Below are 15,764 nucleotides of genomic sequence, written 5' to 3' on the forward strand. Positions count from 1 at the left end.
TCAGCAGCGGAACACAGCAGGCAACTAAATCCAGGTTCGAATCTACATCTTCACACCACAGCTTGAAAATAGGTTGGGATGACCTACAGCCAGGTGAAAAGAGCCAAAGGAAATCAAAAGAAATGGAAACTATTTTACCTTAGATGATGTGGATCCCTCTCCGGTGCTCACAATCTGCTTCTGGGGTGACAAAGCAATCATGTGACTTCCTTTCACCGTAACGTATTGCTGCACTGAGGTCTGAGAGGTTGTCCCAGTCACTGGTGCTGGAGACTGCTGGGGCGGTTCTCCGGGCTCTTGCTTGATTATTACCTTCAAATAAATCAAGTGGAAGGGAAGAATTTAATCTCTACTAAAAACACATAAAAGCTCTCACACCATGGCTGTCTATTTTTCCCACAATAAACAAATAGGTTGCTTGATTGAGCACTAAGTAATTCATATACGACTGTCCCTCAAAAGTTCATAGTTGCACCTATATCCTAAAACCAGGGGACACAGTAAGGACAGTTTCTGAGAGAAGTTACCAGAAGAGGAGTATATTTGCAAAAAATATCTGAAACATGTCTGGAATCCGTTCCGGAAGTCCGTTTGACTTACAAAATGTTCGGAAACCAAGGTGCGGTTTCTGATTGGCTGCAGGAAGATCCTGCAGCCAATCAGAAGCCACGGAAGCCCCATCAGATATTCTGGTTCCTAAGAATGTTTGCAAACCAGAACACTGACTTCCAGGTTTGTGGCGTTCAGGGCCAAACGTTTGACTCGCAAGGCATTTGGGATCCAAGGTACGACTGTATAGTATCAGAGCTCAATCTCAGCTCTGGGCAGACCAGTTGCCAAATATTTACTGATATATAAAGACCAAGCACCACACAGATTACTTATATAGTAACATTATCTTCCCCCAAAGAAAGTCAGTTGCTTGTGTAACAATAAAAAAGAAGAAAAAGGTGGTAAGGTAAATTTGTCAGGTCATTATGTTCCCTAGACACTATGGAAAGAGCGAAACAAAAATCAGAATGGGTTCTCTCAATACTTGGGCAAATTTGCTCTGGCTAGTATTTATTTGCAAATAAAGTTTCTATCTATCTACTTGAGCAATCAATAACAAAAATCTCAAAAGTTAGAAGCACATATTTAGAATGCTTTATGACGAATTGCACTGTTAAATGCTGCTTGCACTGCTGCTACACATTGCAAAGAGAATAATAAGACTTCCAATACCTTTGTAAATGTTCCAAATCCTCCAGTCACAGATTTAGGACTTTGTACCTTGGAGTGACTCCCAATTGGACACAGAGGTGGCATGGTTGCAAAGAGAGAGTCTTCCTGCTAGAATTATACAAAGCAGACGATTAAGTTAACTATGCAATTATTATTTTTTAAGCACTATGCTACAAGAAATGAGTTTATTCAAGACAAGGAACATAAGCCAACCTGGGCCTGCAAAAAGTTCTGGGTTTCATTGAGAGTTAACGACACAAAGTTTTACAGTATTACCTTAAAGCCGTTGGTTCTGTTGTGATTCTAAAATTAAAGAAAATCTAAATGTCTAATAATCATACCTTTGTTTATTATATCATACGTTATGCTGTCCTCCTTTAAATACTGAACTTTTGGTAATAAATATTCTCAACTGAACAATTAAAATGACAGATGCAAAAATAATGTTTAGTGCATTTAACTGGTTAGCAGCCCTAGTTAGGTACAGAAATAGAGATCCTCACTTTTAGGAGGGCTTCAATTCATTAAAATATTCCCAAATGCAGTGAGCTTGTTACTGAACGCATGTTCATTACAAATCACCATCATTAATCTGTGCCAAGTTTGGTTAAAACGGAACAGAACTTGCTACGTAGAGATGCTTTCATAAGTGACAAAGGAATGGCTTTCTCTACTACTTTTGCATTAACACCCAAGTTGCTGAGGAAACAATTCTAGACAAAAATTATCTCATTTTAAATGCTAGAAGCAGTCTTATTGAAACACACAACAAGCTTAACTATCCCTTCTTAAGATGATCTAGCTTATGGTGAATATTCTCTTTTGTAAGCAGTAATAAAAGCAAGTATTCAAAAGTTCCAAATTCTGCTACAAATCCATCACCTTCTGAAGAACCATTTATCTGCAACAATCTAGCTCTGTACCTTTGAGACTTCTTCCCCAGCCCAGAAGTATACTAACATTATTCCTCTGTGTCAGCTTCAAAAGCCAAATGATTTGCTCCCAGTGCTTCTTTACTGGAGAGGTTCCCAATCACCACTGGCTCTTTGGAATCTCTTTCCCTCACCACAAATGTTTACATAAATATTATTTTGACAATGGTAGCTATAAAGTTGTCAAGTGCTACCTCTGTTTTCCCTAAATACAAAATTTGTGCCTACACAGAAGACGACACCACACTTAACAAGAAATGCACTCAATAACCTCAGCTTACTTGTTGATTTTTGGAAATGTGAACCATGTTGCGACTACGGAGATCATGTGTCTTCCACCAATGTAATTTATAAATAGGCCATGCCCAAACTACCCAGTGAACCATTTTTTTCTCTGGCTGGTGAAGGCAAGTTCATTGCCTTACCCTGGAGGGAAAAATTGCCCAAGTCCCTAATCCTATGCATGCTTACCTAGGATGTCAGCTCTATTGAATTCAGTAGGACTTACTTAGAAATAGAGAGTCACATGACAGTGTTGCAAATAGGCATTTTGGCTTCTCCAAACACCACTGAAAAACAGGGCCGTGAAATACAGAGAAAATTGTGGTTTTGGTGGGAGAACACTAAGGATAGAACACTTGAGAGACATTTGAAAGCAGACCCAGAGATGTTTGGGATGCAGAAATAAAACACTTAACCATGTTTTATCGCTTACTGCTTACCATCCTGGGAGAAGCCGTAGGATATAAATTTAATGAATAAATAAAATGAACCAGAACTCTACAAACAGTTTCCAGAAAAAGGCACTACACTGCCATGGAATATCAAGGAATAAAAGACAAAATGCTCCACCTGAACAAGTTTCTAGAAACAAAACAAAAACAGAAAAGCCAAACAAACGAATGTTACCTTGACAGTGGAGGTTACCAAACTGCTCCCAGGGATCTTTGATACTGGAGATGCTGTCCCTTGAGAGGCTTGAGAAACACTTGTAGCCTTACTTCCAGGGCTACCTATATATTGAGAAATACAACAGCACACATTTGGCCATCCTGGTGTAGCTTCAGTGTGTTCTAACAACTGTCACATTACAGCTTTCTGAACAGAATCACCTTTTCCTTGCTGGACAACTGGCAGAATGGAACAACCGCTGCCTGCTTGCAAGGAAGGCAACATGGCAGCCAGTTCACAGGCAGAGGGGGACACCATCACTTCCCACCCACAAAGCCACAGAGAGGACGGGTGCTCATTCGCCAGTCCGCTTCCCATTTTGCTAGAAAGCAATACACCTCTTCTGTGCCCATATGCTGAATGCAGTCCCAGAGAATCTACAGCTCTGCCAGGACTAGGCACAAATCACGTGAGAGATGGTTGCCACCATTTCCTACACACTTTCCCCGTCTCTCAGCAGTGTCTCAAAGTTCCCCTCCCCCACCTTCTACATGCTACACCAGGCTTCCTCAACCTCGGCCCTCCAGATGTTTTGAGACTACAATTCCCAGCATCCCTGACCACTGGTCCTGCTAGCTAGGGATCATGGGAGTTGTAAGCCAAAAACATCTGGGGGGCCAAGGTTGAGGAAGCCTGTGTAACACTGTAGAACAGAGAAGCACAGGTAGGAGAAGTGAAGAGCAGTAGCTCAATGGCAGGGCATCTGCCTTGCATGGAGAAGATCCCAGGTTCAAGTCCCAGCATCTCTAGGTAGAGCTGTGAGCGACTCCCTGCCTGAAACCCTGGAGAGCTGCTGCCAGTCAGTTTAGACAACTAGATGGACCACTGGTCTGACTCAGTGTAAGATACCTTCCTATGTTCTTAGCATGCACAGAACACAATCACTCTTACAGGGAACTGCCTGCAGTGAAGTATGTTTGCAGTTGACTAATCTATGATGGTATGTCTAAACCTGCAAAAAGCTGCTCGATGCAACTAAGGATGGACAAGCAATTTACTTTACAACAACTGCTTGTCCCTGGCAGACTGATCAAAGAGAATGGAAGTGAATGCTATAAGGCAGCTTTCATCAACCCAGCATCTGCAAGATGTTTTGGAGGGATGTTTTGTTGTAGACCAAAATATCCAGAGGGCACAGGGTCACTGAAGGCTGTTGTAAGGTTTGTGGAGTAAGGAGTCTTAGGAAAGGAAAATACCTTTTACAAACAAAACAAAAGTTAGTGAGGGAGATGGCTGTTCCACTGGTATCCAGTAATGACAATTAAGACATGCGCGAAGCACACAAGGGGTAGGGGTTATTCTGAACATTCTGCCTCAGAGGCAAATCAAAACACACACTGCAAAGGCTCTGGAAAGGAGAGCACATTCTTCCCCACCCGCATCTAGTCCACACCTGTGCTCGTGGCTGCTGCCCCAACCGGTTGACCAGGCTTGTCCACAATAACGTAAGGGTTATTGACTACAGGGGTGGCAGCCCCTTGCTTCATATGCACTGGAGTAGAAGTTGGAGTTCGAGGTAGTGGAGAAGGACTTGGGGTCGATATTGGAGATCCTAAGGAAACAGAAAGGGGTTCTCCATTGTACATGTCAGACAGATATCCAAAGTGACGGTAACGAAGTGACGACAACAACAATAGCAGCAATTTGCAGAATCAATTCTACTGCAAGTGTAGAAGCAGCTCCATGAAAACACAGGCACCTGCTGTGTTTCCTTTAGAAAAAGCCTTCCGTAGAGGAAGTTAGAACACTGAAAGATGCTACCTTTTTCCAACACAACTTCTACAGCAAACTATAGAGGACTATGGAAGGAATTATCAAGGAGATTGCTCCATCAGATGGAAAAATCTCCCCTCTGCTTCCCCTTCCCCCAACAACCTCCAAGCCAATTTGCAGGACACAAGAGAAGGGCTCATTAACAGAATCTGGCCCTATGTGCCTATAAGGTTGTTCTTCTTGGACATTTTTAATCCCCAGTAGCATTAAACATTTTGCAATGCTTCTTAGCATTTTGCCCCTTATGACCTACAGGGGTTCAGTAGACTAGGAGCAAAACTACTCCTAAGTATGGAGGCTGCATATGTGACATAGCATCTATTTGAGTATCACCATCTCATGCTTCAGGCTTGACTTGTGCGGCACTCCCCCACCCCTCCTCACAACATACAAAACTGTAACTGTGCTCAGTGCAAGAGCAAGCAGTTTATTCTTATCTCGCTGTACAACACAATTCGATGCACAAACCAAGCCATACCTGACACAATCTTGCAACTCATGGTGATGGGCTGAAAAGACTTGCCCGGAGACTCAGCAGGGCTTGGGATTCGACCCTGAGGCACTATTTTGCAACTAGCAGCAATTGGCTGAAAAGCTGAGTTGCCGTGAGAACCAAAAGTAACTTTTTGTGAAGCCAGCTTTGTGGGAGTCCGTTCTAAAGACGACGGCAAGGAATAGAAGGTTGTATGTCTTTCGGCTTCAGATCTGAACCCTGATGAATAAAAGTTTTTTTTAAAAAAGTGTTATGAAGTGTTTCTAGGCAGACAAATCAAAATGTTAAAAACAACTTATTTCTGTCCCTCAGAATGAGCTCTCAATATCTGATAGGCCGCCATCTCCAAAGCAGCGTAGTGTTTTCCTATTCAGACTATTTATTTCATAAAATGATTCTCTCCTTGCACACCCACTGAAACTGCACGCCAACTAGGATGTGTCTCCAATAAGTTTCAGTTTCAGAATTTAAACATCATAATGTACTCTACAACATAACACTGTTTAGAACAAAGGAAACGGCCTTATACCTAGTCAGACTATTGGTCCATAGAGTCTACACTGATTGGCAATAGCACTCCAGGGTTTTGCCAGCCCTACCTTGAGATGGTCAAGGACTAAACCTGGGACCTTCTGACACAGAGCTATGGCCCTTCCCAATATACGTTAGGGTGGATACATACTATGGATGGACAGATCAGCCAATTTCCAGTCTGGGTCAAATTCTCTTCCACCTCTAACACACACACATACTATGTTGACCTCCCCCCGCTCTTGTTAATATTTTTATTGAATTTTATTTTTAGTTAATAAACACAAACACAGCTGTTAAGAACAGAAGGGCCAATTAAAGTAACACCAGCATTTTTATTTTACCTTTGTCAACAGAAGTATGCGTAATGGATTCATGCATCTGCTTTATTGGTGAGGATGCTTTTACAGGTGCTGGCATATTTAATGGCAAATGCAACGAGGTGGGGGCATCAGAAAGATCAGAATCTGAAGACTGGGAGAAGACATACTCTTCTCTAAAAGAATGCCGGTGCAATTCAACGTCCACCACCTTTCAAGAGAAAAACAACTATGGTAAGGCAACTGATGACAAGTGTGCAGAGAGGGACTTCACTGCATACTTAGATACAAAGGACACCAGTTTCTAAACCTTTTGCACTCATCAACAGAAGCTCCTAGTTTGGGGAAATTGTGTTGGTTTGCTTAAAATCCACCTGAACTCAAGTTCAAGTCACCTAACAGTTAAGCAACCAACCACAGAAGCAGGTATTGCTCAGAGAACATCAGCTAGTCATATGACATCAGGTGGATCTGATCCCCATCTGAACCAGCAGGGCTTACATTCAGCATTGATTAAAATCTGCCATCAAATGCAAGCCATGTTGCCAATCTGCTAGGGAAGCTATTCCCAGGTCTGCTTTCAGCAAACATCAAATCCAGTTGGGATCTCCTGAGTGAACTTGACCCCAGCTGTGCAACTTGATTTCAGCACTGAATTTAAATGCTTTACTTGCAAAAGGAACAATCATGAGTGCACTCCAAGGCTTCCAATTGCAATGCTCCCTTTGCAGATGCAGTTTTACGTGACACACACCTGACATATGACTTCAGATGAGTGACTGGTGGGTGCAACTGGAATAAAATCGCCTCGACCAGATAGGGTCGCCTGTCAGGCCTAATTTGGCCTGCAGGCCAGAGGCTTCCCATGCCTGCCTTAAGAGGTCACAGAAAATCCCGCCTAAGACCAAGAGCAGAAAGCATGTGCATCTCATGTCAATTCTAAGCAGACACTGATGGCCAACCCAGTTACCTGTCAAGAGCAGCACACAAGTTACAGAATGTACTTTCAACATGTAAACTGCTTGATAACTATTTTTACTGCTCATACTTTGCGGGGCAGGGGCGGAGATGGCCAAAGAAAGTGATCACTGTTTCCATTCTACAGTTTTACAAGAAAAGCCTGAGAAAACTTTTTAAAAATCATACCGTTTCAGCACCTAGCGTCTGCAGACCTGTGTATGTCCTATCCAACTGTACGAAACAATTAGGAAAGGAAAAGTTTAGGTGTCTTTGTCACAAATATTAGCAAATATACGCACATACACAAAACTTGAAGAGACACATAGCAATAAACAGAACTGGCCCTGCCAATAGGCAGAGTGAGGTTCTGCCCCATGCAGTTGGTTTGGGGTACCACAAAATGCCAGCAAGTTGTTGACTTTTTAATTTCTTATTTTTGTATTTTAACTGCAGAGGGTAGGGTTGGGGAAGAAATACACGTAGGGTTTTCTGTCTCAGATGCCAGAATGACTGGCAATGGATACTATGCACTTTGACTTGTGTGAGCCTGGAGGGCTATTTGCTGTTCTGTTTTAGGTTCAGAGATTTCGTTACAATCAAGTAGTATATAAACTTTGTTAAATAAAATAAAACCAGTAAATAAAACACAGTGCACTAAAATCACCCCAAAGCAAACTATAATAAGAAAAAAGTTAGGACTCTTCTAAAAGCCAAGCAAGAGGGAGCCATACTTATTTTCCTGAGAAGGGCATTGCATCACAGAAGACACAACTATTCTGAACCATAAAAGGACTAGCATGGAAAACAGGGTTTACTGTGTTATTTCATGTGAGAGCAAAACAAAAAAAATACAAAGAGAGTATTTTCATCTATGCATTATCATTGCAGCGAAGTTACCTTCAGATGGTGTATGATATCAATTCTTTTGTTCCGGCTGTCTTTGAAATGAATCTGAACCCTGACAGGAAACTCTCCCCAGCCCCGTCTAGTCAGGTGGAAAGGAGGCTCTCTAGAAATAAGGATCATTTTTCAAAACAAAAGTCTTCCACTACATACAAGATACTTCTGAGCTTGGGATTTGGAGGTGCAGAACAAGCAACAAGGCCCACATAAGGTGGAAGACCAGCAAAGAGTTACCATGGTGATATTCAAGTATTCGAGACAGTGCCAAAGAATTTTAAGGATCTTAAGTACTGAACATACTACTTAAATTTTTCAAGCCTCCCTAATATTTGCAGTCTTGGCTATTTGACTTTAGAAAGGTTTTATAATCTGTGGTCCTCCCTATGTTGTACGACAGTTCCCCTCAGAGGTGTCTGGCACCTTCATTATACAGCTTTGGGCAAATGCTAAAGACTCTTTACCCTGGCTTTTGACGCTTGAAATGTATATTTTTAGGACCGATCTTATTTTTGTAATGTTGAGTTGTTTTAAATTGTTTGCAGTGCTGTTTAATATTGTGTTTTAATATTAATGTTGTGTTCCTCATTTAGTAACCCGATCCCATTGCTCTCTCCCAGCTTTTGCCAACCTGGCAGTTCGAAAGCACACGAGTGCAAGTAGATAAATAGATACTGCTGTGGCAGGAAGGCAAACAACATTTCCATGCACTCTGGCACGATGTCCAGTTGCACCAGAAGCAGTTTAGTCATGCTGGAAAGCTGTCTGTGGAAAACCCCGGCACCCTCAGCCTGAAGTGAGTTGAATGCCGCACCCCATAGTTGCCTCTGACTGGACTTAACTGTCCAGGAGTCCTTTACCTTTACCTTTTTACCTAGTAACCTGCCCTGGAACCTTAGGGTGAAGGGAGAGTAATAAATTGTAATAATTGTCATCACTGTCCATTGGCCATGTTGGCTGGGGCTAGTGGGAGATGGCTGGAGGCCAATGAGATCTGAAGAACCCTGGGTTCCCCAGCTGCAATATAGCTAAATACACATCTCAGCACCATGCTTAGAAAAACAGACAGAAAGCTGAAATTCTGAGAAGGCACACAGATGGGGTGAGGAGCTGAGCTGCTTCACACAATCTCTGCCATCTGTTTTCTGCTCAGTATGCCTTTTGTTTCTGCTGGGCTCCAGATACAGGCTTACTCATGCATAAGATCTTGACTGTAAAACAGCAGGCAGGGGAAGGGTTATGCTCTCTTCTGTGTTTACCTTCTTGGGCATATGATGCCACATATCAGCCAGAGAGGATTTGAACCCCCTTCCCAGAGTACCGGAACCCACACCCCACCCCTAAGTAAAAATCACTGAGGTTCTGAAAATCTGTCAGTCAGTTGGGGCAAGTTGGAAGTTTCACCGAAAGTGTTGTTACCTGACTTCGACAAGATCGTTAGGTTTGTAGCTGGGATGAAGGAAGAACCAGACTTTCTTAACAAAGTGATCAATGCTGGGTTCTCTTCGGGACCCTCGTACATATACCATCCATTTATGAGTGGACTGGTCATTCTCTTCTCTCTTGTCAGGAGGAATGTACCTGGCAGAGGGGGGAAATAATTACTTAAATCAATTCCACTACAAACATTTTGAAATATTAAAGCATACATTGTTTAGCCATTTCTCTAGGTGCAATCCACATTCCAGGCGAACAGTCAAAGAACACACAAGAACAAGACTTCAGGTACTAACTTGGAAACATTGCCAACTACTATGGTTTTCTTCACAAACAGCCGCGAATGTTCATCATTTGAGTGACCAGCATTTCTCAGACTCCCTTTGTGACCTCTAGCAACACCAGAAGTGCCCTGAGGACAAAATAGAAATCTGTTTAGAAATCTGCTTACGCACACATTTATTCTAATTTTACCCCCCTGCAAGGAAGATGCAGCTACTGTTTAAGTTGCAGAAAGGACATACACCTGTCTGCAGTAAAAGGTCAATAGAGAACAACCCTGAAAATGATAAAAGAACCAGCATATTTTAAAATACCCGTTTTAAAAGTATTTAGCACATTTGCAAATCTAAGCAAGAGTAGGGAGACGCAGAGCTGCTGCAGAACAAAAAAAAAGATCAATTTAGGTACATTCTATAAAAGGATTTTTCTGCTTCATCACGTAAAGTCTGCCAATACTGGGGATTAAATTTCTTTTCACTCTCAGGGACAGGGACCGTAATTCTCTCACATTAAAAAAACTAAGATGAAAATAACCCATTTCTCTGCCCTCTCCAAACGTGTTGTAGAAACCGAACTAACTTTGAGCCATTTAATGTTATTAATGTCTCACTCTGGGACAATCTGCCAAGACACAGACTAGAAAGCACCTAACTGATGTAATCACTTCTAAATTATCTACAAACTTAATGTTTGACTGTATTATTTGAATTGTATATGCATGGAACATTTCTTGGAGAGGTGTATATAGGGATTATTTGTTCTATATATTTTTAGAAGCTGAAAAATAAAGTTAAGAAAGGGGGGAAATGTTGTGGATGATGGAGCACAACGATTCTGAAATTATCGCTGCACATAGTGCTACATCAGCAGAAAACAGGCAGCAAAAAGCAATATAATGAGACCTGTAATTGACCCCTTTCTACAACAGTGCTAATGAGGGGTGTTGAAGATGAAACCATCTCTGTGGGTTTCAGAAGACGCAGCAGAAGTCAGGAATATATTTGCTATGTCTGCCTTTGAATACAAAAGAACACTATTTTTTTTCCTTCCTCCTGCCTTGTTTTAACACCTCAGGTTCATTTTACCTGCCCAGAATTCTTGCTCAGCCTCTGGTCGAGCTTGTTTGATAATCGCTCTTCTACATCCAGGCTGCCATTGTCCTTTCCCATCAAATAGTCCATGTGCTGGGATGATTCACTCTCTGAATGGTTAACTGACAGAGTTTCTGACCCCTGATTAGCAGGAGATGATGATCTGGAGGGAGATTCCAAAAATCTTTTGATAGATGGATGGTTAAAAACCATAGGATCACAGGTCTTGGTTCCCTGAAACAACAAAGGAGGCAGCACATTTCAATTTTGCTCAGAATTAAAGTTATGACAGAAAGTAACATGTCCACCTGATCAAAGTGCTGATAAACACTTGCAGAGTGTAGCAGAAGCACCCATCTGACCATGGCTTCCTTGGAGGTTGCAGACCACCAAACATCTGGCGGTTTTCCTTTGTAGTAAATGCAATTTTTTTTCTTTCAAAAAGTCACATGCTCCATTGCTATCAGTTTTACCTCTCCGACTTTAAGAAGACCAGCAGAAGCATAGTAGTTTGCAACAATGCAGGCTCGCAGTTTATCCATCATTCTTCTTGCTTCAACCAAGCGCTATGAAAAGGGGGGGTGGGGAGAAGATGAAAGTCCCGTTATGAAGTATAGTGACTGTAACCCTTCCCACAGAATACTGAGCTTGAAATCTGTATACCTGGTCTATGACTTCAATCTCATGTTCTTTATTCTTCATTTCTACAGAAAACTGCTCTTTAATAATTGCCTCGATCTTCTGTACTGCAGCATCTCGTGCTGTTCAGGAAGAGTCCACAAAGAGGAAGAATATTCTTACAGGCAATAAAGTTAAGGCCATTTGCAACAACACAGTCCTCCATGCCTGGAAGACGATGTGGATTTCTGGCTTGCTTTTTGCTTGCATTTTAGTATCAAAATGACCAGGCCAAGTATGAAGAAATGAAAAAAGTACGCCATTCTTATTTGTTTGTATGTGTGTGCGCACCCATGTACAAGAATAATATGTAATATTTTAAAGAACCACAATACAATAACTGATATATGAACATATGAATGACAGCTCCAAAATCTGAAGATTGGTGAAAGAAAGCTCTTACAGTCAATCACTCAATCCATTTCAGGAGATCTTCATCAAAAGCCTAGTTGGACACATAAATTCAGCAATCCATACATGGACCAAACTACACATTTGGTTAAATGCATAGCTTGGACCCAAATGTTTTATATTTTTATATAAGAGTGTGTGTGTGTGTGTGTGTGTGTGTGAGAGAGAGAGAGAGAGAGAGAGAGAGAGAGAGAGAGAGAGAGAATAATTAAGATCATAGCTGTGGTGCAGGTGGTGGGGTTTTTTTTTTTTTTAATAATCCACTGCCACAGAACATGTAAGAAGAGTGTTGTAATACCAAGTATTATTGCAGTTCAGGTACAGTCTGGCTATAGCAATTTAAGTTTTTAATAAAATTAAATGGGAAACGGTGGCACTTGATCCATCAGTCAAGCTCTTGAATTTCACACAAAGAAATATTGAAACTAATTCTATTAGAGTTAAAGACAAACAGCAGCATTCTGCATATTATCAGACTATATCCTTCTCCTCTTATCTCTGTCCCACTTCAATTTCCGAATTTATTTATTATTTTTTACCTGACTGCTCAACTGCTTTATGACGTTTATTTGTAGGTACATGTGAGATCTCCTCGTAGTCTGGGTCCATCTCTTCTATAGTTCTTTTGATTCCTGACATGTTTGGCAACTTCACTAGAGGGAAAAGGGGGGGGGGGACAAACAGTGAATTCAAACATCTGAGAACATCTTTCCATTTATAAGGTCACATTGCAGAAGAAGTAAACCTTCCAACTGGGAGGAAGAATACAAATCTATTTATATGCTACTTGTGTGTAGGGTACTCATAGTTTCAACCCAGAACAGGACCACACTTCTCATCTCACAATGTCTTGCTATATCTACTCTTTAATGATGGCACATTGAAACATGGTTGCCTCCGAAGGAACCCCTACACATGAACAACTGTTAACAATTAGGGGCTCTGCAGGATTAGGAACCCTGTGCAATTAAACACAAGCAGTTCAACTTGCAGACATCAGAGCTAGCAGAACACCACAATATCAGGAGAAACGCAGCCCTGCATCAGCTTGAAATCTTGAGTACCTACACACAAGTAATATGTGAACTGAGCTTCTGTCTCAACAGCTTCCCAAAACTCCACCAAGATCTACAAAGTAATTCAGCTCATTCAAACTGGATTATGAATTGAGCTACTTTGCGGTAAGAACCTGTCCTATTTTTCTTTTTCCCCTCTTTTTTTTTTTAAAAAAACCTCTTTTGGTCTATGAATCAGAGTAAATACCTTGTTTTTCTTTGAACTATCAAAAGCAATAGTCACACGAAAACGCATTTATTGCTGGCTACATTTCAACGAGTTTATCTTGGTTTTTTGGGAGGTACCATCTGAAATGCCTGCTAAATCGAGGTGACCAAAGACCATGACAGGATAAACATGATATTAAAAAATTAGAGATAAATCGCTGGACCACAGGCAAAGACAGCTCCACTATACAGCCTCCACATCTCTGAAAAGTTATCATCCTCATGGAGCCTCAAATAACAAAGTGAAAAGAGTCCAGTCCAACAGATTTTGCAGTAACAGTCAGGCATTCTGAAGCTATGGAGAGCAACTACAATGAGGGCATCCCATAGGGATGAGCGAGGTATTCAGACTTATCATTATGTTCACGCTCCAGAAGCATGTTTTCCGGGGCTCTAAAATGTGTCGTGAGTTCAGAAGGCTCCCAATTGTCCTCTAATTTGGAGGGTGAAGAGAATGACAAAGGACAAAGCAGCATATCCATCCCTGTGTGTGTGTGTGTGCATCTATTGCAATAATTTATCTACACAGCATCAGAACACCTGAGGGCTACTATTACTGCATAATCTGCTATTATGATGGACTATCTTCATTTTGTTGTTTGCAACTCCAGACAGATATTCTTCACATTACTACTCATGGGGGGTGAAGAGAATGGCAACAAGGGGGGACAGAGCTATTGCCCATGCCCCCCTTGGATTATTCTTCTACCGGGCATCAGAATGCCTAGAGAGGGCAAACGTGTGAGCAGCTGCCAACAAAGCCCCTAATCCTGCACAATTATTTCTTCATACATTGTCGAAACCTTCCTTTTGCTGTTCATTCTCCTTAGAAAAGTTATGTGCGAAGACATGTGAGTGAATACATAGATGTCCTCGGTGAATGACTCACACAGAAAGACTATGAAAGGCCATTATAAATGGAAAAAACCTTTCTGCAATATTTTACCTCAGATGTGTCAAAAAGGCAGAATCTGTTTTCCTTCAAATGTCACCGTACCTCTGTTGAAGGCTGTTCAGTTTCCTTTTCAGTTACCCCTGTTGAATAAAAACTCTTTTAGACAAGTGAAAGCAATCGTTTTCTTGAAGCTCAAGTTTCCCAGCATGTTCTATTATGAGCAGAATAGTATTTCAATTTCCAACTGAAGATCTTTACCAAATCACAACTATGAGTGACCAAAGCAAAACAAGTTGATAGCTCAAGCATTACAAAATGCTGCTTCCGTGCATTACTACCAAACACCGTGGGACTTAAAAGCTCATTTGAGCGGGAGTAAGTCCTACTAAACACAATGGGGCTTACTTCAGAATAGGTGTAAACATGTAAGATTGCACTGGATAGCAAGTTATGATGGGGCTACAAGGAAGCTGGCCCAGGAACAGTGAGTCACTGTGGCACGCTAGTTTGCAAAGGAGCCATTTGTGCTATTAGGGGCCAACTTTGCGAGGGTCTTCAGAACAAGCCTGAATGACTGCCGGAGCATCAAGGAAAAGCACACCAAGGATGGCTTCCAGCAAGATGTTCACCCAATCATGATAATAACCCCCAGCAAAACTCAGTAGGGTGGCCTTTGGGAAGACCCCTTTGAGAAACAACAATGCTCTGGTCCTACGTGTGCCTGGCAACTTGTTTCCAGGTGGCCATAAAATCGGACTGCCCTCTTTAACAGCCCGATCCTTTGCAGCGTTATGCGAACCAGTTGCAATCCGCGGGACAGGTAGCAAACCCGGCGCGGGACTGGGGCTGCACGTGCCCGCAAGTAAACGCGCTTAGGATCCGTCTGCAAGACTGCAGCTCCCAGAGGGCTAACTTGGAGTAAAGTTAACCATAAGCTACCGCGGGTCTTCCTTCCAGCAGCAAGTAAGCACGGCCAGGATCGGGGTGCGAGATGGGACTTTTCGGCTGCCGCGCAGACCGAGTTGCACAAGCGAGCAAACTTCGGGGACTCCCGCGGAGGCGAGCGCCTCGACACCCTCTTCTTGCGAAGGGGACCCCCGCGCCTGCCGCCAGAGTCGAGGCCCCGCGCCAGAGGGGGGCGCTCTCCTCCCCGCGCGCAAACGCCCCGCTCCTCCTCAGCCCCGCCGGCGGGAAGCGGAGCCCCGACTCGGGGCCGCGCAACTCACCCGCCTTCGCCGAAGACGTCCCGACGGGCCGCCGCCGCCAGTCCCTTTCGCCTCCGCCCAGCCCTGCGCTCCAGCGAGGCCAGCGTCTCTACCGCGCAGCCGCCATCAACTCCGTCCCCTCTCGCCTGCCCGTCACGGCGATGGCGGGGCGCGGCTGCGCAGGCGGAGAGCGGAGAAGGGGCGGGCATTGGGAGAAGCCGGTTTCGCGAGGGGGCGCCGCCGGCAGGGCGCTCTCTTTGCAGCCGCGAAGCATCTGCTGCGTCCTAAAGCCCAGAGGCTGCAGGAGCCGAAGAGCCCGAGGCGCTGGTTTCTTTCTTTATTCCCTTGAGAAAGTTATTTTTTAAGTGCTTTTCCTTTCTTCTTTTGACTAATGTTTT

General features: G+C 42.9%; 1 protein-coding gene across 4 annotated transcripts in view; it reads right to left on the reverse strand.

The window, feature by feature from the left end:
* Window positions 1-15,551, reverse strand: part of YEATS2 (YEATS domain containing 2) — a 39,645-nt gene extending 24,094 nt beyond the window's left edge. For all 4 annotated transcript variants that reach the window (XR_014564620.1, XR_014564621.1, XR_014564622.1 and 1 more), the window contains exons 1-16: window positions 15,388-15,551; window positions 14,213-14,301; window positions 12,523-12,636; window positions 11,558-11,655; window positions 11,368-11,460; window positions 10,889-11,128; window positions 9,818-9,933; window positions 9,504-9,665; window positions 8,082-8,193; window positions 7,371-7,415; window positions 6,249-6,435; window positions 5,359-5,592; window positions 4,501-4,659; window positions 3,066-3,169; window positions 1,225-1,332; window positions 139-312 (exon numbers count right to left, since the gene is read on the reverse strand). Coding sequence is in view for 1 of the 4 variants with exons in the window: in XM_083740120.1 (XP_083596246.1) it covers window positions 139-312; window positions 1,225-1,332; window positions 3,066-3,169; window positions 4,501-4,659; window positions 5,359-5,592; window positions 6,249-6,435; window positions 7,371-7,415; window positions 8,082-8,193; window positions 9,504-9,665; window positions 9,818-9,933; window positions 10,889-11,128; window positions 11,368-11,460; window positions 11,558-11,655; window positions 12,523-12,622 (1,932 nt within the window). In the remaining 3 variants the exon portion in view is untranslated. The remainder of the gene's footprint in view (window positions 1-138; window positions 313-1,224; window positions 1,333-3,065; window positions 3,170-4,500; window positions 4,660-5,358; window positions 5,593-6,248; window positions 6,436-7,370; window positions 7,416-8,081; window positions 8,194-9,503; window positions 9,666-9,817; window positions 9,934-10,888; window positions 11,129-11,367; window positions 11,461-11,557; window positions 11,656-12,522; window positions 12,637-14,212; window positions 14,302-15,387) is intronic.
* Between the last annotated feature and the right edge of the window lie 213 nt (window positions 15,552-15,764).

This window comes from Podarcis gaigeae (genome assembly GCF_964106915.1).
Source record: "Podarcis gaigeae genome assembly, chromosome: 5".
NCBI classification, from domain to species: Eukaryota; Metazoa; Chordata; class Lepidosauria; order Squamata; family Lacertidae; genus Podarcis; species Podarcis gaigeae.